This window comes from Astatotilapia calliptera, chromosome 3 (assembly GCF_964374335.1).
Source record: "Astatotilapia calliptera chromosome 3, fAstCal68.1, whole genome shotgun sequence".
Taxonomy (NCBI): domain Eukaryota; kingdom Metazoa; phylum Chordata; class Actinopteri; order Cichliformes; family Cichlidae; genus Astatotilapia; species Astatotilapia calliptera.
The window spans coordinates 10,435,849-10,458,645 of NC_137424.1; the positions used below are offsets into that span (position 1 = coordinate 10,435,849).

Here is a 22,797-nt window from a genome sequence, read left to right on the forward strand (position 1 = left end):
TCAGTTACTTCAAGTTACTCATTACTTTCAGAGTAACTAGTTACTAGGGAAAGTAACTTTGGTTTTACTCAGACTTCTCTTGTTAATGTGTTGCTTCTGTAACTGGATACCCAGCATTGCCAGTCTTCTAGCTTGCTTACTTGCCACACGTGCACTGTGCCACCTACCAATAGAAAGGAAAAGATAATGTGCACATTTCCAGGAGAGAAATCCCACGCTTGGACCGTTGTTGGCCGCTGCATGATTCATGATTCTCACTCGCTTTTGCAACTTTGTACTTTTGTGTTACTCGCAGCAACAACTCCACCTCATTGTTAGTCCATTTAAAAAAACTCTGCGCTTTTCAAAGAGACGTTTCTAAGAGCCGGGAAGTAAATAAGCGGCAGACAGAAATGAGGCAGGTCGAATCGTCTTGCGTTTCACGCATGCGCAGTACTGGGACGTAAGAGTTTCAACCCTTTCAATGTGGATGCACAACTCTGTGAAAACAGCTGAAAACACTAGTGTGGACGCGGAGTGTTTTCAGACAAAGACGCCGTTTTCAAATCTATCCGGGCTGGTGTGGACGTGGCCTCAGTCTGGAAAAGACGTGTTTCTCAATCCCACAAGCACCACTGTGAGCCTGTCTGCTGCCAGCTGCCGACTGGGGGACTTGTGTCTGTCAGACGCGACACAAAGTGTGATTTTAGCAAAGATTATTTAGTTTTGCAACATAAGAGAAAGAGGAATTTGGTGACCTTGGTCCATGAGAAGTCCATAACAAATAAGTTGGATATGGATGACTCTGTAAGAGTGTTTTTGGAAAGGTAAACAGGAGACTGTTGTTGTAGAGTGGACCGAGGAGAAAGGAGAGTGGAGCTGTTTAGTTGCAAACAGACTTCAGTCCCTTGCGAAACAAATAAGCTTAAAGCATGACAAAATCTGTTTTGTTCAAGAGCTGGTGATTTTTTTTTTTCATTACTATGCCAACCCGTTTTAGTTTTGTAAATATTGGCTATATTGAGAAGTCTTATTTTAATCTTACTTTATTTTACAAATTTATTTGAGAATTAGGCCATTCAATGAAGATGGATTTGATGTTGTTGGTTGTAAAGATCTGGATGGATAGTTTAATTTATTCTTTATTTTCTTTTTTAATTCTATTTTTGAGTTTTATTTTTTAAGACTTGGTGAACTGTATTTTTTAAATAACATCGCCTACCCTTTTTAGTTTTGTTAATATTAGCAATAGTAAGATGTATTATTGCTGGGCTTGGATATATTTAATATAAGGCATCTAATTAGTGCTTTTAGTTGTTAGTTGTTGTTTAGTTGTTGTTAGAATCTGATGATGTCATGGTCCTGGGTCGGTGACCCAGCGCTTTAAGTTTATTATTATCATTTTCCAGTTTATTATCATGATGATTATTGTTGTTTGAGTTCTACGTGTTATATTCGGTCTGCATCTGTATCTCTGTCTGTCTATGGTGTCACCCCGTCTGTGTGTGAATCTGTCTGTTTAGTTCAACGTCTTGTCTCCCTGTGTCTGAGTTTCCTGTTTTATTGTGAAGGTCTGTGTCATATGTCAAAGTGTTCAGTTTTACCTTTCTCTTGTCTCGTTAGCCTAGTTCCTCCCAGCTGTGTTCCCCACCTGTGTTCTCTGAGTGTATTTAAGTTGTGTCTTCTGTCATGGTAGTTGCTGGTTCGTCTGTGTCATTTCCCTTCTGCCATTCTGTGTTTATGCCTCCGGCTTCCTAGTCATTCTCCCTGCAAGGTACCCTCGCTCGTGTTCTGGTTTTGTGTTTAGTTTTCCCAGTTTAGAGTTTTTACCGTTCTGTTTCTCGCCACCCCTTTTTGTTGTACTTCTCCGGTTGTAAATAAAGCTCACTAGTGATGGGCAGATGAAGCCCCATGAAGCACTGAAGCTTTTCATCCAATTGGTTCACCCCAACGCGAAGCTTCATGAAGCTTCATTTGCTCTAGCAGGACACCTACTGGACGTAAAAATAATAGCTGGCATGAATTTGAAGAGTGTGGCATTTTGCACACAGCCTGTAAATGTCAACAACAAAAGGAGTGTGTAAAACATGTATATTGTAGTGATGGCAGTATACTGTGTATATTTATAGTGGCAGTATGGGAAATGATTATTTGGAAATGCTTGAAATGGAAATGATCATTTACTGTGAGGTGAGGTGTGGTTGGGGTGTGGACAGTGGTTGTGCTTTTGTAACGTTGAGGTATGGACAGCTACACACTGAGCCTCAGTCCTGCCTGTTCACATTTTATTCTGTAAAAACTAAATTTTCACTGCTTTTATGACCTTTTTAGTGGGGAGAACATAGCTAGGATTTAATGATTTAACAAATCTTTTGAATCCTTTGTCCTCCACAATGCTAAATGGCTGGGAGTCCTCAATCACCAGACAATAAAGATAAAGCACAAATATAAATATCACATACGTAACTTATAACAGTTGTATAATATTGTTATATCATTTAGTAACATTACTGCATCCTATATTATCATTGCATTTGATGGCTCACCTGGTCTTGCTCCACAATCGGTGTCCCCCTTATTCTCATGCAAAGCTCTGTAGTGCCTAAGCATGGATGAGGTGTTGTTGTTATATCCCAGCTCCCTGGCACATAGAAAACACTTCACCTTGTACAAAAGTCAAGACAGCTCAACATAAATTGTATTGCACCATCAGTATCATGAAAATACATCTTCTGTAGAAATTTACATACCTTGTTGGGAGGAATAAGATCAAAATGTTCCCACACAGGGGAGGACATCCTCCTCTTCTTAGCTGGCTCCATTCTCTCCTGACTTTCCTCACTCTCATAAACCTCCAAACGGTCTCCAAACTCTCACTAACCGCAACTCTCCATCAAACACCCACATTTTTGAATGAAGTCTGAGGGGTTTATATCGCTGTCATATCTCGCGGCAAAGTTCGAACCACTTCATGAACCAGTCACGTGGTACAGCCGGGCAGCGAGGCTTCGGACGTCATCATTTTCAGCTCCTCCCATAAATGAAGCAAGCCTCGATACGCGCTTCGCGGAAACGCCCCCTCCATTACTCGACACACGCTCCGAAGCCTCGATACAGAACGTCCCATCACTAAAGCTCACCCTCCACTTAAGCAGTCTGCATCTTGGGTCCGTTATTTATCCACACGGCCTGCCCCGGCAAACCGTGACAGATGAGGAATATTTTGGTTGTTTTGTTTTTCTGTTTCCCCCCTGACGGATTACCACCTTAATGTGGTCAGGGGGTTTGCGTGCCTCGGTGACCCTAAGAGTAAGACCAGCCTTCAGGTGGGACACCCAAGTTGGTCTAGTCTTAGGGTAGAGGCCTGACAAAGTGCAATTCAGTTACATGACAAAAACAGTTATTAAGAACACCCCACCCAACCCCACCCCTTTCCTGCCTCCACTGCCACCATTTGCCCCCTTTCGGTCTGCCCCCTTATATATGTTTGTCTAGAACCGGCCCAGGTCGACTATGACAAGTTGCTCCGTTTGGTTTCACTTTTTTCATAACTCCTCCTATGAGGTGTTCAAGCGCCCCCAAATTTAATCAGAGCACCTCTAAAAATACTACTACTACTATATTAATACTAGTAATAATACCACATGTTAGTATTATTTTCTGGAATTATCATTAAACATTATATTTTCTTAACTTGCCTAATGATGACATACAGGACAGATGAGAACAAGTTTCATATGCAGTGTTTATGGTATCATGATGTTACAGTGCGCTCACACAGAGGCTGGTTTGTCATTAATCGCCTAATTAAGACTTTCTTTGCTGTGGCAGAAAGACGATGAAGAGATCATGTCATGGCACAAATCAGTGATGCAGATTTAAAACACACTTTAACTGAAATACAGCAAAAGTTCAAACTGTCCTGATAATACGGCGACGTTGCTGTGACAAAAAGTTTTTATCTGTTCTCTAAATAGCATCAAAAACATTAGAGATTATTAGCTAACTCTAACCTTCTGATCCACTAGTCTGCTTGTATTCAGGGGCTGAGAAGCTGATGAAATTTATTATTTTAGTTCGTTAAAGATTTCTGTTCCTATTTTGATGGAATTGGGCTTCAGTGTTTGTTTACAGTGCAGCTCCACATCCAGGCAACAGCAGGTGAAAATGATGTTACCTGTCAGTGTCCAGCTGCAGCCTGTGTTCAATATTGTTATAAACTGATGTGGATCAGTTCGTGTCTTTTTTTGTTTTTGTCTTTGTAAATTCTGTTTCACTGCAACATTGAACAAAGCCTGAGAGAGCAGGATGAAGACAGCCTTCAAGCATCAAACTTTAAGCGTGAGGACATTTCAAATGCAACGTTTCTATCAGCTCAACAAACATCAGCAAACACACAAACTCTTCATGTGCAGTTTGTGTCACAGTGAGTTGTAGCTAAAGGTCCAGCTGCTGTATTTCACAGGGAGGGGGTAAAGCTCACATGTAACATTTAAAGCTCAGTTTTTAAATCAAATATTGGGTCTGTACATGTGACATTATGTTTTTTCATATTCTGAAACGTGCTGCTAAACAAACTGATGAAGACTAACTGTGTTATTTAAAGGTTGCATGCTACTGCAGGATAAACAGGTTAGTTTGCTGCACTGTGATGGATTTAAAGTACAGAACAGTGTGTGACTGTGGCGCTTAGATTCACTGAATTCCACCTTCAGAGCAGCTGAATAGTGTCTAATCTAAAGACAGCATAAACAATTTACTGTCAGTGTAGAGAATGGAAATCAGCCTGTTCAACTCATAAAAACATCAGCTGACATCTGGTTGAATTCACTTGTGTGAATCCACAAAGAGCAGCAGGTCAGCTGATCACAGCCTGTACATTCAGAAAATCCACTGGAGCTCTGAATAGAAATGATTGTGATTTGTGATCTTTTCCAGGCACTGAGCCATTACAGCTGATTTTAGGGTTCCTCCACCTGCTGAATCCACTTTAACTCCTGACTCCTCATTTTCCTGTTTAGGGACAAAGTTGCCCTCTACAACGTAGGCAACAGAAAATAGAGCCATGTTTTATTTTCCTTCTTTTTCTCTGCTCACGAGGCAGAGCTCAGCTACTTTTTACTGTCTTACACTGAGTACATTTCAGAGCCTGTACTTTTTCACTTTTACTTAAGTAAATACATTGAATCAGTTTTACTGGAGCATTTTTAACACAGGTTTCTGTACTTCTACTTAAGTACAACGTGTGTGTACTTTTGCCACATTAAAGTCTCCCTCTTCTGTGGTGCCGCCTTAAGTCTTCTTTATCATGATCTTTTTCACCTCTGAGGGGAAATTTTGATGCTCGTCCTCTTTGTCAGAAAGATGCAGTCCTGAGCTGACTGAATAAGCTCACTAGAGCTTTCAGCAGCTAGCAGTGGAGCTAAAGCCTGAACAGGTAATAGAGCTAGAAACTGACCTATGGTATGGGTAGGTGCAAGGTGCAGAGCGGAGCTCAGTAACAGTCACTGGGTAAACTAGGTTAATGGTGCCAAACACAGTTTCAGGAGACAGACGTATGGCAGGCTGGTTTTAGCAACTCTGCTGTTCTTAAGCTGTCCATGTTCGAAATAGCAGTCTTTGAAACAGTCTTTGTATACACAGATTCAGGCTTAGCAAACTCAGTAACTCTCAGCTCAGAAGGAGGTTACAGAAGCAGGTGTATTTTCACAGGCCATCACAGAATAAACTGCACAGTCCAAGGGTGTAACAATACCACAACAGTGTTAACAGTGACTGACACAAAAGCATGGTGAGCTGGTTTACATATAAATGGCTGTGAAACACAAAATCCAACCTAATTCATTATTTCTGAGGCACTAATTCCAGCATTTCAGCCAGTTTAACTATGGCAGGTGGCACTCTGCTACCATTTAGAAAAGATCACAAACTGGGAAACTGGCGGATCAACAGCAGGATTACTGATGTCCAGGCTCCTCAGCACGCACTCTTTTATTCACAACTGTTGATGGTGTGGCTGGGCTCAGGCTGGGAAACCTCAGAATCAGCAGGCTGAGGAGGAAAACAGTCCAGTGGGGATACAATGCCAGTAATAGCGTGGAGGTGAGTCTGGGGTGGAGTAACAGTCCTTTGTTCAGCAAACTCAACAGCTGGAAAATCCATATTGGCTAACTCAGAGAAAACACTGCGAGCATTAGCAGAGTCTGACGGCTCAGGAACACAAAGATCACGAGCGAGGACAACCGGTGAATAACGTGACACCGAGGAGTCCCTCTGAACAATGTCTGTAGAGTTCAAACACACAGTCATCTGATGTAGCAGATACAGAGTCCACGGAAGACGAAGCAGTGTTACTCACAGTGGCAGATCTGTCATGAAGTCCAGGATCAGAATGCTGAGCGTGCGAAACACAGTCACTCTCTCCCACGGCTGCAGTCTGCTCAGCTGTACTGGAGCGACGGCGGTGTGAACGCCAATCTGACAGCGGCGTGACGTTTTGACAAACATCGGTTCAGGAAGCGCTCCTCTCCTGTTCAGGTGGAGTCATTTAGCGGGTTTGTAGAAACTGCAGTTTGCGGTTCTTTGAATTGAAGTTGGTGTTCTGCTAAATGCAGTTTGTCACTCTGAAGATATTGTAGCTGCTGTTTTGTTCTCAGTTTGCTTTCCTGTTTGTGCTGCTCGTTTGTTCTCGGTTGTGTTGCTGTAGTTCTTTTTGCTGCTGTGTGCATTGACTTGGATCATCCATCAGTAAAAATCTAACTCAAATGCAATACAACAAATTCATCATTCATATAAAAAAATCCACATGGACACAGACTTTCTAATCGGACATCACAAAGTTATTCTGAAGCTGTAAATCTGTAAAATTAAAAACTCCCCAAAACTACTATGAGAAAACCCTGAAAAGGTTCAATGATAGAAGAAAAATGCTTTACATATAAAAACCAACAGAGGTTCCTAATAAATAGACTAATAAACAGAGAATAGCTGAACAGTTTCTGTGACACAGACCTAAAAATACATAAATGCTCCATGATTTTCGTTTCTATCCATCATCTTGAACACTGGCTATAAATGTGTTCACGTCATTATTGTGTGATTTGGTTTCTTCACGTGTCTCCTTCAGTGCAAATAAAGGATTGTTAGAGTGTGTGCTGTGTGTTTTTCTGAAGCATGACAATCCTTTCCAACAAGTATTTCCAGCTGTTTGTCTCCCCTCTGCACTTTAATCTTTCTTCTTGTCATGTCTGTGTTTGTCCACCAGATGTCTCCCTCAGCTCATTTACTCCAAATCAGAAGCATCAGCTTTGTGGAGCGTGGAGATGCTCTGCCTGCCAGACACAGCTTAGGGCAAAGAAACATGTCTCTCCTCCACATCTGTCATCTTAAAAATGACATTAAATGTCATCACTCTAGATACAATAAGAACAATTAAAAAAAACTCAAAGATTCAATCTTTTGTTACATTTTAAAAGTTCAAACCTTTAAAGACATTAAGTTTAAGATCATATATGATCAAGAAAATCATGCTTTTGTTCATTCCGAGTATGTATTCTGTTGTGATTTTGCCATTTGTTAGGTTTCTGTTCTTTGCCTGCCTGCTCCCACTTCTCTGTGTTCCCTCTGTCTGTCCATGGAGTTATTGTGTCTGCTCATGAGTCTGCCTGTCAAGTTCAGTGTCCTGTCTGGTTCTCTGTGTCTGTTAGTTTCCTGTTTAATTCTGAAAGTTCATGTCTCATGTCAGTGTGTTCAGTTTTACCTCTCCCCTGTCTCGTTAGCCTAATTGTGAGTGTCTGGTTTAAGTTTTGTTCTTTAGTTTTCCATGTTTAGGTTGTTTACTCCCCGCTCTGCTCTTCCTGTTTTTGTCACCTTATCACCGCTGTAAATAAACACTCACTCGCACCCCAGCCAGTGCCTGCATTTTGGATCCTTTTCTCAATACACCACACGACTGCCCCCAGCCGTGACAAATCTTCACATTTCAGAAACTGGAACCAGCTTTAAATGTGATTAAAATAATGACAAAACAATCAATTCTCTGGTCATTGACTAACTGATGAATAACTGCATTTGACAACCCGCTACAGCAACAACCAGGGGCGGAGCGTGGGGGTGGCTTACTGGGCTTAAGCCCGGGTTGTTTTGTCAGAAGCCCGGGGTCTTTTGGAGTGTAATTTTTTTCATAGTTAGATGCCTGGCTGACAACTGTATAAAACAAAAAGTACACACAATATTCGAAGCACATAGTGCACACCGTGGGAATTTACGACTGTGCATGAATCCCCCCTCATATTGGTATGATCCGAGCTCAGGCACTAAGCGACTGAGCGAGGGGGCGGGGTAGCTGCTGCCAGCAGTGAGTGCGCTGTTGGAGAAACGGAGCCAGCCATACTAAGGAGAGCTTAAGTTTGACCAGGTACCAAAGCAAATCATTCGTACCGTACAAATAATGTAAATATGACGGTGCATCACGAAAGATTGATATCAAACTGATCACTTGACCAATATTACGTTACTCGCTCTTCAAGTGAATCAACAAATGGCGAAATGAAAAGCCGAACAAATGCTATTTTTTTTAGAGTCTTAGCTTACGTGTGTTTATTTCATATTTTCAGTTCTTACCCTCCCCGACTAAATCGGTTTCAGTTATGTACTGAAATATAAGAATGGACATTAGAGGCTTCTTTCAAAGAAAAAACTCAGGTAAATGTTATTTTATATATTATGCTTTGTATGTTGTTCAGTATATTTGTATGCAAAATAAGAGGGATTTCAGTACTCAGCAGGATATTCACATCTGTAACCAGATATTTACACTTTAGGGAGAAAACATAAAACAGTTTTACTGTACAACATCAATTTAGAGTAAACTTTTCTTTTAGATAAATATTGAAATATCTTTTGAATTAGTTAAATGTCAGAATAAAGAGAGACAGAGCTGTATTTTTTATCACTTTCATCAAATTTAGGAGTACATGTTGTTAAGATTCAATATTGAGGAAGGGTACAAGAGGTGATCGAAGAATAACCACACCGATCCGGCCGACTCAATCAAAGCATGAACAGATATTTTATAGCATCAGGGTTTGTTTACTGACGCCCCTTCATACGTCACAGACACATTTTATACATAGATCAGATCAACATCATCATGACTTTTCACCCAGAAAATCATCTTCTATTTTCATGGCTTGGTACTTTCCGTTCTTATCTTAAAATGAATTGTTCCTCTTTCTTGCCGAGACAACAAGAAACGGTTCCTCTGAATAAATTTAACTCTATGTGTGTGTGTCACGACCTCACATGCTCTTTGTGTCACCTCTTCACCTACTGTCTGTGTCTCGTCCTCAAATGCTCTTTCTCAATTCACCTGTTGCACTTCTGACCTTTTACCAGACCAGAAGCTCACTGAAACTATGTGTATGTCTTCTACTAAATAAATGTTTTAATCAAGAACCTCTACTAAAACCTTAATATAAAATGACCTGATATAAGTGTTTTGTAAGCATGTATTGCAATTCCTTCTATGGCTCCAAGTCACTTGCACAATAGATTGTCCGAACATCGCGCCGAACAAAGCTTCCGACCCCCAATTAATTGACCGAGCTCCAACTCTTTAATAAGCACAGATATGCATTGTGTATAAAATAGTCATAGCTGCTTAAGGCCTTCTTAAAGCTATCTGTTACATTGTTAAAGCCTCGTCTTAGCCTGCGGCTCAAAATAACTTCCTGGTTTCACTTCTGCATACAACTTCCTGTCAGCCTGCAACTCAGTCTTTCTGAAAGAGACACTGTTTAAACCTTGGAATACAATATCCATGCTGCAGATTATATTATTAATGCAATGACAATTATTTAACAATAGCAGTAAAATAATTTCCCTCCTCGACACTCCCTCTTTTGACCTCTGGAACACCAGAGGTCACAATACATTGTGTCCTCACGCAGACCCTTCTCTGGTGGTCTCGAACCTCGAGATCTCCAGGATCCTCGCCCCTCCTGTGGTCGCCGAGATCGATCTTCTGCAAAGGAAACAAAACACCTTTTCTTGCATCTCCCTAACTTATCCTATCTGGGACTCTTTAATCAAAAGCCTGATCCTAATTATCTTCTTAAATTATTGACTTGTATTTATGTATACTCTTCAACGTTACTCATCACTTTAAAATTCTTTAAGCGCTGGTTTCACGTCCAGTTGCTCGCTCTACTTTCCCTTATCTGATCATCAACATCCTGTGCACAAGTTGTCGCTGCTGCAAGTTAATCTACTCCAAAAGAAAACAACCACTTTAATCAATTAAGTTTAAGCATATAAGCAATTACTCCTGTATACATTTCATCATAGCTAAATGCTGCCTTGAAACAACTCCTATGTGTTAACACTAACTTCATTTTAAAACCTCACATTTCCTATGTTATTACCTGTTTTGGTATAGCCTTTTTATTTCATTTTGCTCCCTTTAATGTAACAATACCTCCTAATTCTAGTTTATCAGACTTAACCAAAATATATGCTTTCCTTCCTCTTTGGTCCTTCTTTAAGTTCAGTTAAAAGCTAAATGAATTTAGGGCCTTTTGCCTGGAATCAATACTGTCATGTGTGTTTCTTAACTCTGTGTCTGTAAGCGTGTGCAATCCTTCATGAACTCATATTATCCTCACAGTAGATTGGCTAATCATAGCGCTAGCCAAAGGCTCGTGACCCTCCAGAGACAAATTTGAGCCACAACTCCTTTAAAAGCACAAAATGCAATATGTATAAAATAGTTATAACTGCACCTGAAATACAAAGTTAACATCATCATAAACATCTTATGGTCATCAAAGCAATGGGCAGGGCTGCGACCCAATTTAGCCCTGTCTGCGCACAAATTTTAGCCAACTTGTTTTTCAAATTTAGGTTCATCCTCTCTACCTTTCCTTGAGATTGAGGATGATAGCCCGTCCCTAACTTATGTTGCACTCCCAACATCCTCTCTACCTCTTGCAAATCTTTATTCTTGAAGTGAGTACCATTGTCTGATCTAATTCTCTTGGGAAACCCATGCCTTGGAATGTAATGATTGGTTAAGCACTTAATCACACTTTTCGCATCTTCACATTTGGTCGCCCATGCTTCGGGCCATCCAGTCAGAACATCCACACACACCAACAAATACCTCACCCCACCTGGGCCTGTATCAATCATGTCGGTATAATCAATCACGACCTCTTCTCCTGGCCTTCCTGGCATGAGAAACTTACCAGCTTCAGGTTTTACTGCTGGCTTTGGGTTGTGTGCCCCACAAATTAGGCACGTTCTGGCCTTTTCCAGTATCATCCTTCTCAAATCAGGATGCCACCATCGGCACAAATTTCTCTCCATCTGTTTCACTCCCACGTGACCAAGCCCGTGAGCCTCATTCACCTTTTGTCCCGCCATTTTGGCCGTTAAAGCGGGACGCCCATCTGGCCCCCTCCACAAACCGCCATCTTGCCAGGCTCCTTTGTTTTCCCACACCCCCTTTTCCTCTGGGGATGTCTCCTCCTGAGCCTGTCTAACTTCTTCCATGCTGTTAGTGCTAACCTCCTCTTCTGGGGTTACCTGCACCAGTTGTCTCTGTCCTTTGTAGCCCGCTGCTTCCTTTGCGGCTTCGTCAGCTTTCTGATTTCCTCTTGCCACCATACTGTCTGCTTGTGAGTGGCCTTTGCATTTTATAATACTTACCTCGTCTGGGTCCTCCAGGGCCTTTTCCAGTTCCTCCATTTCCTTTTTGTGACAGATGGGTGCATTAGTGGCCGTCCTGAACCCGGCTCTCTTCCACTGAGCCAGTTCCACATGAGCTGCTCCAAACGCATATGCTGAGTCAGTGTAGATGTTCACTCTCATGTTTTTAGCCAACCTCAGGGCTCAAGTTAGGGCTATCACTTCAGCTCTCTGGGCCGACTGTTGTCCCTCAATTTTTCCTGCTTCTTTCACCTGAAACTCAGTTCCTACTCTACAGACTACTGCATAGCCCGCTTTCAATCCTTCTTCATCTCTGTGGCAGCATCCATCTGTGAACCAATCCTCAGCTCCAAGTATGGGCTCTGCCTTTAGGTCTTCCCTGATTTTTCCTTCAACTTGGGCTTTCTTAATACAGTCATGTGGTTCTCCTGACCCCATTAGGTCTGCCATATTTATTCCTTCATGTGTGAATATCAAATTTGGCGCCTCTAAAATTTTGCTGAACCTTTGTTGCGTCAGTGGAGTCATTGTGAATGCCTGTGAGTTCACATAGGCCACTACACTGTGTGTAGTAAGCACTTTCAGTGGGTGTTCCCTCACTATATGTGCTGTTTTCTGAATTATCTTTGCTACTCCTGCTGCGTGTTGTGTGCATGTGGGATGCCTTACTTCTGTTGAATTTAATCTTATGCTAACATACATAAGTACATCCCTACCTCCCCCTTTTTTCTGAAACAACACACCATTCACAACTCCCTTTGTTTCTGAAACATCAAGATAAAATGCCTCATCATAGTTAGGTGTGGCCAGATCTGTGGCTCTTGACAAATCCTGTTTTAGTGAAATGAACGCTGTCTCTGTGTCCGGCGTCCAAGGCAATTCAGCCTTCAGATTTCGAACACCAACTTTCTTGATCAGGTCCCTTAAAGGGGCCGTTTTACCCACATAGTTCGGAATGAACTGCCTGCTGTAACCTGTCAAGCCAAGAAAGGAAAGCAACTCCTTCACAGTTCTTGGTTTTGGATGTGTCAGAATTTGGTCTCTGTGTGTGTTCATTAACCCCACTGATCTGTGTGCGATCACCCGGCCCAGGAATGTTACCTCTGGCCGGACCAACTGCAGTTTTTCTTCGCTCACTTTGAAGCCACACTCCGCCAATCTGTTCAACACCACGAGCAATGCTACCGTACAGGCCGCTGCTGACGGGGCTGCAATAAGAAGATCATCAACATACTCTATTAATGTACAGCCCCCTGGCAGTTGACATGGGGACAATGCCTCTTTCAACACCTGATTAAAAATTCCTGGTGAGAGTGCAAAGCCTTGTGGTAGGCGTGTGTACCTAAATTTGCGGCCTCTGTATGTGAATGAGAAAATGTCTCTGAGTGACTCGTGCAGTGGGAGACAAAAGAATGCATTCGCTAGGTCAATACATGTGAAATGGTATGTCAGACTTCAGCTGGAACAGGACAGGCGAACAGTTAGCTAGACCTACATCTATGGGCCCTGCGGACCACAAAGTACCAGGCAATTTTGAGAGCTCAGCTACTGCATCAGGATGATCCATTCTTTCCCTGCCATGTATTCTGGAGATTTCTTTATGTTCTAAGATCACTGCATCGTTGGACAAACAAGTTATGCGATATATTTTACATTTTGGTGCATACCAGACATTTGGAATTTGGGTGCTTTGCCAGCATGCGTTGTCCAGCGCCCGCTTGACCATTGGTCCCAGATCTCTTGGCCCATGACCCTCGTGGACCGCCAATGTAATGTGAGGGGTTGAATCCTCTCCCACATTGTACCAAGGCAGTTGTTCCTCAGTAAATTTCACAGCCGCGGCCACACCTTCTGGTCCAACATAAATGTTATGTGTTTGCACATTCCACGTCTGTCCCTCAAGATCAGACTGGAACTGTTCCCGATAGATATCGTTATCTTCCCTATCATAAAAGAGTGTAACGTGGAAAGGATCTCGCGGGGGGAATAGACGGCCAGGCTCATTATCCAGGGTTTCCACAGCTGATAATGTCTCAGAATGCCTTCTTCCACTAGCCTCCCCCAGTAGATTTCGGCAGTGGGTTGTTCAGAGTTCTGGACTAAATATTGAGTCTTTGAAGGTGATCCCAGTTTCACAAGCAGGTCCCTGCCCATGAGATTTTCCAGGCACCTGTGAGGACACCACATATTGGTGCTTCAAAGTCTGTTTTCCCAGCTTTGTCAATGCTGGATCCGTCAATGGCAGTGTCATTGGAATCCCGGAAAAGCCTACCACATTAACTGTGTGACAGGAGAGTGTTGCACTGTCTGGTGTGTCTTTCAATGTTGAGTATGTTGCTCCAGTATCCACCAGGAAGGGCAATTCAGTGCCTTCCACGGTCATCGACAGCATGGGTTCTGCCGTTCCCACGCTGTTCGGTTTCTCCGGGCTCCGTCAGTATTGCTCCCCCTCCCAGCCCCAGTCGGCTACTGGGTACTGGGGGGCTGGTGCTGCATTCGGGTTTGGAGCTTGATGTGCTCCCCTGTAAGCAACTCTTTGTCTTGGGCCTCCTCGTGCCTGGGGTTGATAGCCTCGCCTCTGATAATTTCGCTGCGATTCAGGGCATTCTCGGGACCAGTGTCCTTCTGCTCCACAGCTGTAACAGCCAGTCCAAGACACACTGCCAGGATTCCCCGGATTCCGAGCCCTTTGTCCTCCCCTCACGGATCCACCACGCCCTCTCTGCGGTCCACCGGTCCCCCAATTCCCTACGGGTTGACGCTGCCTTGGTGCATTGGCGGGCCAACGGTCATCAGGGTAGAGACCCGGATCCTGATCTGGCCAGTCAGGCACAGGATCGGGCTGAGGCCTTGCCACCATTATAGTCTTATTTAGTTCTTTCGGTTCTTTTTCTTCGCATTATATTTTTCGCGAGCCTCACCCAGCTGCAGCCTAAGCAGCTGCGCCTGTGCTTCATCTAACTCTTTCTTTTGTTTGTTCGTCAAATCCTGTTCCCGCTGAAGTCCTTGGGTCACATGTCTCTCCCACTGCACCGAGTCTGCAACGGCAAAATCTGGGTTCTTTTCCAAGTCAACTGCAACCTGGTTGGGCAGCCCTGCCAGCACTGCCGAACGAAACCACGCTCTACTTTCACCCTCCTTCCCCGGATGTATTCCTGTTTCTAACAACCATTGTTCCTTTGCTTTAGCTAAACACTCTCTGGGTTTCTTTTTGGGATCCCAAATAATTTTTGGAATGGCTCCAGAGTTAGGAGTTGGGTACTTCTCCCGGACTGCATCTGCTAAGTCATTCTGCACCTCATGGTATTGTAGGTCATTTGCATATCTGGTTGTTTGAGCTATCTGCTCTACATCTGCTAACCCACCACCCAGCATACAACGTCCGGCCAAAGCGCGAAAGTCGCCCAGCGCTAATTCTTCTCCTTCCCAATGTTCTCCCTTGGTTATTGGTGGAAGTTGTTTAACCAATGCTTCCAAATCTCTCACCTTATAGGCGCGATAAACTGGTTCGTTCTCTGGACCTACTATTAGAGGCAGATTTAAACCAGGGTCAGGAGCTCCTTGTTCAAAACTCACTCTTCTACTCTTCCTCCACTTTCCTTTCCCCTTTGAGCTCTTAAATATGGGCCGTCTCTGTGCTTGGTCTCTCTTCACACTTCTTTTCCTCAAAATTAGGCTTGTACTTGGTTGAGGTTCAGCTCCTCCATCTTCGTCCTCCTCATCGTCTTCTTCTTCTGATGACGTCGCACGGTCTTCATTCTCCTCTTCTGGCCCTCCCTGCATTACTCTCTGCTTTATAACCTCCAATGCCGTTAATGCCTCTATGGACGCACGTAGGGCCTCATGCATTTGTCCATACACTTCTCCTTCAGTTTTTAGTACCAAGCTCAGAGGTATTTTATCACCCAGCCCTTTCTGTTGGGATGTAATAGGTTTACTTACCTCAACCTCCATCGCTTGGCACTCTTTCTCTGCTGATTTTAATACTCCAGGTGAGGCCAAACGAATAGCTTTCTTAAGCTGTTCAAGCTGATCCTTCAGAGGTTTGCATCCCCTTTTCCCACTAGGTGTCGCACCCGAGCTGTCAGCCATTCTCTGAAACACAGACTTACCTCTTCCAATGGCGTTGGTCGACTCCACCTTCTTGGTCTAGGTCACCCAGACACGCTTAACTTTCGGTTTCAGTCTTCGTCTCGCTGTTCTCGCAACCACTGGCTCCTCTTCCCCTGCTCGGTGATACACAAAGTTTAACCCAGCACTTTAGACGCTGTCCTCGCGTTCTCAAGCGTTGACACTCAATCAAAATTATTCGCCCTCAAAGTGTTAATATATGACACCAGCAACCCTTATGCGCAACGCGCTCACCTCCGTATACTTACCTCTCCAATAGTTCCTCGGATTAGTGTTTTTTCATTTATTTTAAACCCATTAACGGCGCTGCGCGTCCCTTATATACTTTACAGCAACACACCCTCAAGCATCCCGTACTAATAAATCTAAAACCAAGAAATCACCTTTATGACATTATGTCAAAGCTTTCTCCATGTTGCACAGCCTGCCACAGGTTTAACAAAAAATCGCTGCCCGAGAAGGCTCCCACATATCAAGGTGGTCGTTTTCACAAACTTCCAGCAGACCCTCAAATAAACAAAAACAACGACCCAGGCAGGCTTCCAGTTCAGCCTCCTCAATTTCTATGCACACCGAAAACTCATGGGGAGATTCTTCTGTCTCCCCGTGTCCTACACAATTCACCTCCAAATGATCCCCTACAATTGAAATTTCAGTGTGGAATGACGCAGAGATTAACATTTCCTTATTTATTCACTATATGTAACCTGAATTTTCTCTCTCTTATCAAATAACAAAGGTTATCTTTACAATTTGTTATTGAACTACTAATTAAGTTGCTTTTTATGGTGTCAGTGATAAACTGCCCCTAAAAAGTCCACTTTATTGCGTGCTCATTGAGTTACTCCTATCAAAGCTATTTAACAAGTTCAATTTACACATACTCATTAATTTGTCACGCTTATTAGTGGCTCATGGTTGCTTAAAGCCTATGTCTGACTTGACCACAGAGTTAGAGCATCATTCAATCCTCTCAGGATGACCACTCCACTTACTCTGCATCCAGTCAGCTCATGAATTAACAACCCTTGCAGACTGTAACCCTTTTATTTTTTGTTTATGCCTTCAAATCCACCTTAAATCTTCTTTACCTAAACGTTGGTTTTAAACACAAACAATTCTTATATTCTATTTTGAAACGCTGTCACCATTCATATATTTACAATGTTATTATTTACTAAGCCAGCATTTTAATTGCAGACATTTATCCACATTTGCAAACAATAGTTATAGAGCTGAATGACACACAAAACCGAAAGCATAGTCCTCTCATGCGCTCTGCATCAGCTGCCTCATTTGCATGCACACACACTCTTCATCTAAGAATAGCAGCAGGCAGTCAGTGCATTGCTGACTCGACCCACAGAGATCTTTTTTATTACAGAGACGTCTTATATTTACAACTGCACAGATTTTAAACCTTTTAACACCTATCGAATTTCGACAAATTTAACATAACCGTTTTTTGCGATCAATTAACCAGTATCAAGACTTTAACTGTTTCTGGCCTCATTTCTAAAATCCCTAACTCAATTTAAAAGCGTCAACCAACCCAAACTTTTTTGAAGTTTTAGGTTAAAGTTACACGCCCGAAGTCCACTTCTGCTGGCCAAAAAAGCGCAGATACCGTTGCAAACGGTAAGGAGACTCTAACTCCTAGCTTAATTCCGGGATGCCCTGTACCCCACAGCTAAACCACACTGAACTAACCCTCTTCGCCGAGAGGTCAATGTCGCGCGTCCACGACAAGGAGGGAGCGTAACCTCCGGGCTCTGCGCTTCCTAGCAGACTCGAACTGCCGTTCTAGAATAATTTATAATACTTTGAAACAACAATCAACACCCGAAACAAGTGTATAACTGAAGCAGGTGCAACCTAGTGGTCAAATGGAGACTCCAACTCACAAAATGACCGCTCAGGTCCACTCTTATGACCAAATTTGGACTCTAACCAACACAATAACCAATTCCCTACCAAACTACTTGAGACTCTAACTCAATTTCTTTGGGACTTCAACCCAGTATTTAAACTTTTCTTATCAGACTCTTAACTACTTTCATTTCTTCTTAGCAGAACTCTAACTGCTTCAACTCATGAGATTTTCATCAAAATCAAAACAGACATGCACCAGTAACTTCAGTGAGTAGACTTAAATTTTATCATGTCCAATTTGGCACACTTTGGAAATAATTCAACAGGTAGTGCCTTACCTTTTGGATAAGCCGGCTTATGCCCACTCACTTAGACCACTGGAATTCATGTCTGCCCGTCAGACCACCCAAGACCCCGGATTTCTCCGTCCAAACCTCCAACTCTCCCTCCTCAATAACCGGACGAAGCCCCCAAATGTTAAGATTCAATATTGAGGAAGGGTACAAGAGGTGATCGAAGAATAACCACACCGATCCGGCCGGGTGAAGTCAAACGAAGATTTTAATGAATACACGCGTGGGAAGACAACTCTGTACGCAGACAGGAAGTAGTCTTCGACTCAATCAAAGCATGAACAGATATTTTATAGCATCAGGGTTTGTTTACTGACGCCCCTTCATACGTCACAGACACATTTTATACATAGATCAGATCAACATCATCATGACTTTTCACCCAGAAAATCATCTTCTATTTTCATGGCTTGGTACTTTCCGTTCTTATCTTAAAATGAATTGTTCCTCTTTCTTGCCGAGACAACAAGAAACGGTTCCTCTGAATAAATTTAACTCTATGTGTGTGTGTCACGACCTCACATGCTCTTTGTGTCACCTCTTCACCTACTGTCTGTGTCTCGTCCTCAAATGCTCTTTCTCAATTCACCTGTTGCACTTCTGACCTTTTACCAGACCAGAAGCTCACTGAAACTATGTGTATGTCTTCTACTAAATAAATGTTTTAATCAAGAACCTCTACTTGAACCTTAATATAAAATGACCTGATATAAGTGTTTTGTAAGCATGTATTGCAATTCCTTCTATGGCTCCAAGTCACTTGCACAATAGATTGTCCGAACATCGCGCCGAACAAAGCTTCCGACCCCCAATTAATTGACCGAGCTCCAACTCTTTAATAAGCACAGATATGCATTGTGTATAAAATAGTCATAGCTGCTTAAGGCCTTCTTAAAGCTATCTGTTACATTGTTAAAGCCTCGTCTTAGCCTGCGGCTCAAAATAACTTCCTGGTTTCACTTCTGCATACAACTTCCTGTCAGCCTGCAACTCAGTCTTTCTGAAAGAGACACTGTTTAAACCTTGGAATACAATATCCATGCTGCAGATTATATTATTAATGCAATGACAATTATTTAACAATAGCAGTAAAATAATTTCCCTCCTCGACAATGTACACTAAGTTTATTGTTAACTAATAAGAAACTCCAGACGATTCCATTCTGAGCTGAAGAAGCTTCTGATAGGTTAGTAGAGTCCATGTGAGTAAATTTTCTGTGACATGGGAAAATCAAAAGATGTCAACCAAAACACCAGGAAAAGAATTGTGGAGCTCCATAAGTGTGGCTCAGTTTGAATACAATTTGGTGCCATTTGCAATTAAGAAATACAGATAGTTTCTCTCTTTACTCTTAAAGTTAACAAATATGTTTTTTAGATTTATCAGTCTAAAAAATAAACATTTAGTCTGATTTGATGTTACAATTAAAAAAGTGTTTGTGTTTTGATCTGAAGAGTACATAAATATGTGGTTTCAACTGTATATTTGATGATTGTCAGCACAAAGAGAGAGAGAGGAACAGAGAGGGAGAGAGAGGAGAATGAGGACAGAACAGAGGTGGAACAAGAGCAGGTGAGACACACATGTTAGTCAAATGGTTGTTTACCAAAAGTATCACCGTCCTCATGTATCTCGTACCTAGTGTTTCTTTTTAGGTTTGTTATTTTTCAAATTCTATATTTATTAAGTTCTGCAGGCTTGTTTGCACAACAAGGCTAAATAATTATATAAACTTTTCTCAATCTAAATATTGTACTTTGGTAGAATTAAACAATAAATGTACTGCAGGTCTATGATGACTTTTAGTGCTACTATCATCTAGTTCTGATTCTGGTTCTGTCTTGGTTAAGTCCTCAGTAGTCCTGATTTTGAACTGTTGTAGTCCTGTTTTAATTCCGGATCAGTTCTGGGTCTGGTTGAATTGGGGTTTAGTCCTTATGTCTTGATGCAGCCCCGATTTTGTTCTGCCTTGCTGCCTAATTAAAAAACTAGTTTAAGGTGTCCTGCACATGTGATATATATTTTTCCCTATATGAAGTCATTGTTTTTTGAACAAAACTCAAAACAGAGCCAATTAATCTTTCAGTAATTTCTACCCCCCCCCCAAAAAAAAAAAAAAAGAAATCCCACATGCATACTACCCTTTTGGGCTAAGCCACGGGTGTTTCAAATGTCTGGCTCCGCCTCTGGCAACAACAGAATAAAAGCACTAACCAGACCGATGAAAGGTTTCAAACATACTGAATATGAGGAGTAGTATAATTTAAATTCAAGTGACTCAAGCAGCTTCCAGCAGCTTCAAGCCTCAAGCAGCCTCAAGGTGCTTCAAGCAGCTTTAAACCACTGGCAGATCTCACCCTGCAGCAGTTCTCAGCTGCTAGCAGCCCTCTGCTTCAAGCAGTCACCTGCAACATCCAGTAGCTGTCAAATAACAGCAGGTCTCAGCTTCCAGCAAACATCCAGCAGCACTTAGCAACGCATGCCTGCTCCTCAAGAACTCACAACCAACCACGAGGGGACTCGAATCTGCAATGTTCTGATCCGAAGTCAGACGCCTTGTCCGTTAGGCCACGTGGTCTGGCACAAGCTCCCACTTTTCACGAACGTCAGTTGGAGTCTGCTTGAGCCAACTGCTGGTGTTGGGTTGGTCACGTGGCTGGTGGACATTGCTTGATTGTTGCTTGAAATAATTGATTGTTGCTTGAAATAAGTGCATGCCACAGCATTTCTCCCATGTATCACGCTCTTAAAAACGTAGTCCTACCTGCCACATGCACAGTGGATCCACCCACTAAGCCAGAGTATCAACTGCCAATGGACGTCATAAAGCTTACGTGGCCCGATCTGTCACCTGGAAGTTGGCAGAAGTTTTTTTCTTGGATCCCACCAAACAAAACCACCGTCTACAATGAGACAGCACCTTCCATACTGGAATGGCCAGTATGGGGATTGAACCCATGACTTTGGCGTTATTAGCACCACGCTCTGACCAGCTGAGCTAACCGGCCCACAACTTGTCCCTAAACCGACCCCTTTTTTTTGTCTAATATACCAAAAAAGAGGGTGGAAGAACTGTTAAGAACACAAGAGAAATGTGTGTTTACAAGAAATTACTTCAACATAGTGGGAAAAAAACCTCTTCTGTTGACTTACAAAAAATGCTTTCAGAAGAAATTTGCCACAAAACAATACATGGTGCGCGTCTTCTACTGTTAGGGTCGATAGGTGAGGATATAAAGCAGCAGTTTTTGATGCAGTATGCTGTGTCAGACTTTGGAAATGAGTGATTTATCCAGAAAGTAGCTGGAAAAGTGATTTGGAGATTGTAGCTAAGCATGTAATGTATTCATTAGCGTGTCATGTGTCAGTGAATTTTGTGGTTTGCTGTCATTTGTAGTTGCGTACATCACTCACCTGGAAGTTGGCAGAGGTTTTTTCTTGGATCGCACCAAATAAAATCCACAATCTATCACCAGACAGCACCTTAGATGGCTGCTGGAATGGCCAGTATGGGGATTGAACCCATGACCTTGGCGTTATTAGCACCACGCTCTGCCCAGCTGAGCTAACCGGCCTACAACTTGTGTGCAAATTAATCCTTTTGTTGACTAATATACCAAAAAAGAGGGTGGAAGAACTGTTAAGAACACAAGAGAAATGTGTGTTTACAAGAAATTACTTCAAGCTGTACCAATGAAAGCCAACTCTTGGAAGCTCCCACTGATCAGAAGCCACCTATGCAGGTGGAGTTCCACCAACAGCCTGCTTCCAAGTCGTGATTTTTTCACCCGTGTCGCTTGAGGTCATGGCATGTTATTGACTTTCTATGGTTGCTTCTAAGCCAAGACTACTGGAGCCTGGCACTGATAAGGCCAAGTTCATGGCTTCAGTTCCCAACCTGGCCATTCGAGCCTCGTTTGAGAACTCGTAGAGTCTCTGTTGAAGGACATGAAGTTGACAACAGCGTAGCAATTTTGGATGACATAAAGGAGCTGAGGTTGGCATGCTGCGAACGCATGCCTGCTCCTCAAGGACTCACAACCAACCACGAAGGGACTCGAACCCTCAATCTTCTGATCCGAAGTCAGACGCCTTGTCCGTTAGGCCACGTGGTCTGGCAGAAGCTCCCACTTTTCACGAACGTTCGTTGGAGTCTGCTTGAGCCAACTGCTGGTGTTGGGTTGGTCACGTGGCTGGTGGATATTGCTTGATTGTTGCTTGAAATAATTGATTGTTGCTTGAAATAAGTGCATGCCACAGCATTTCTCCCATGTATCACGCTCTTAAAAACGTAGTCCTACCTGCCACATGCACAGTGGATCCACCCACTAAGCCAGAGTATCAACTGCCAATGGACGTCATAAAGCTTACGTGGCCCGATCTGACACCTGGAAGTTGGCAGAAGTTTTTTTCTTGGATCCCACCAAACAAAACTACAGTCTACCATGAGACAGCACCTTCCATACTGGAATGGCCAGTGTTACGACTGTGGCCGTAATTGTGTGGGGATTTGAGTGTCTAGGTGCTCCTCCGGGTATGTTACGATTTGGCGTTGGTAATGTGTTGTTTTTGCGTGACTGTTATGTGTTTCCTACTTTACTTTGAAAGTCTGTGTCATCTTAGTGTGTTCAGTTTACGTTTCCTTGTCTCGTCAGTTCTAATTTGCCCCGGCTGTGTTTCCCTCCTGTGGTCCATTCCCTGATTGCTCCTTCTATGTATTTAAGCCCTGTGTTTCTGTATGTCATGGTCGCG

General features: G+C 42.8%; 2 protein-coding genes, 1 long non-coding RNA gene and 3 other non-coding genes across 6 annotated transcripts in view; 2 read left to right on the plus strand and 4 right to left on the minus strand.

Moving 5' to 3' along the window:
* LOC145419302 (uncharacterized) overlaps nucleotides 1-22,797 on the plus strand; it is a 134,834-nt gene that overhangs the window by 74,038 nt on the left and 37,999 nt on the right. The window lies entirely within an intron of this gene.
* The window catches only part of LOC113017667 (NACHT, LRR and PYD domains-containing protein 12-like), a 174,693-nt gene that overhangs the window by 68,599 nt on the left and 83,297 nt on the right, over nucleotides 1-22,797 (plus strand). The gene's annotated exons all lie outside the window — the stretch shown is intronic.
* LOC113016199 (uncharacterized) lies at nucleotides 9,041-12,362 on the minus strand. The gene is made up of 2 exons (XM_026158843.2): nucleotides 10,963-12,362; nucleotides 9,041-10,896 (listed from the first exon to the last, which is right to left on the minus strand). The coding sequence occupies exons 1-2, from the start codon at nucleotides 11,848-11,850 to the stop codon at nucleotides 10,783-10,785; spliced, it is 1,002 nt and encodes a 333-aa protein (XP_026014628.2). The 5' UTR covers nucleotides 11,851-12,362; the 3' UTR covers nucleotides 9,041-10,782.
* Nucleotides 20,980-21,053, minus strand: trnai-aau (transfer RNA isoleucine (anticodon AAU)). The gene has a single exon. It is a non-coding gene; the product is annotated as a tRNA-Ile (tRNA).
* On the minus strand, nucleotides 21,547-21,620 carry trnai-aau (transfer RNA isoleucine (anticodon AAU)). Its single transcript has one exon. It is a non-coding gene; the product is annotated as a tRNA-Ile (tRNA).
* On the minus strand, nucleotides 22,088-22,160 carry trnar-ucg (transfer RNA arginine (anticodon UCG)). Its single transcript has one exon. It is a non-coding gene; the product is annotated as a tRNA-Arg (tRNA).

What these genes read in the sequence shown, in the direction of transcription:
- LOC113016199 (XM_026158843.2), bottom strand. Translation starts at nt 11,850, where the DNA reads ATGAGAGTGAACATCTACACTGACTCAGCATATGCGTTTGGAGCAGCT. An exon ending in AGAATAAAGATTTGCAAGAG is followed by an intron (nt 10,897 to 10,962) that starts GTAGAGAGGATG and finishes TCTCAAGGAAAG; the next exon opens with GTAGAGAGGATGAACCTAAA.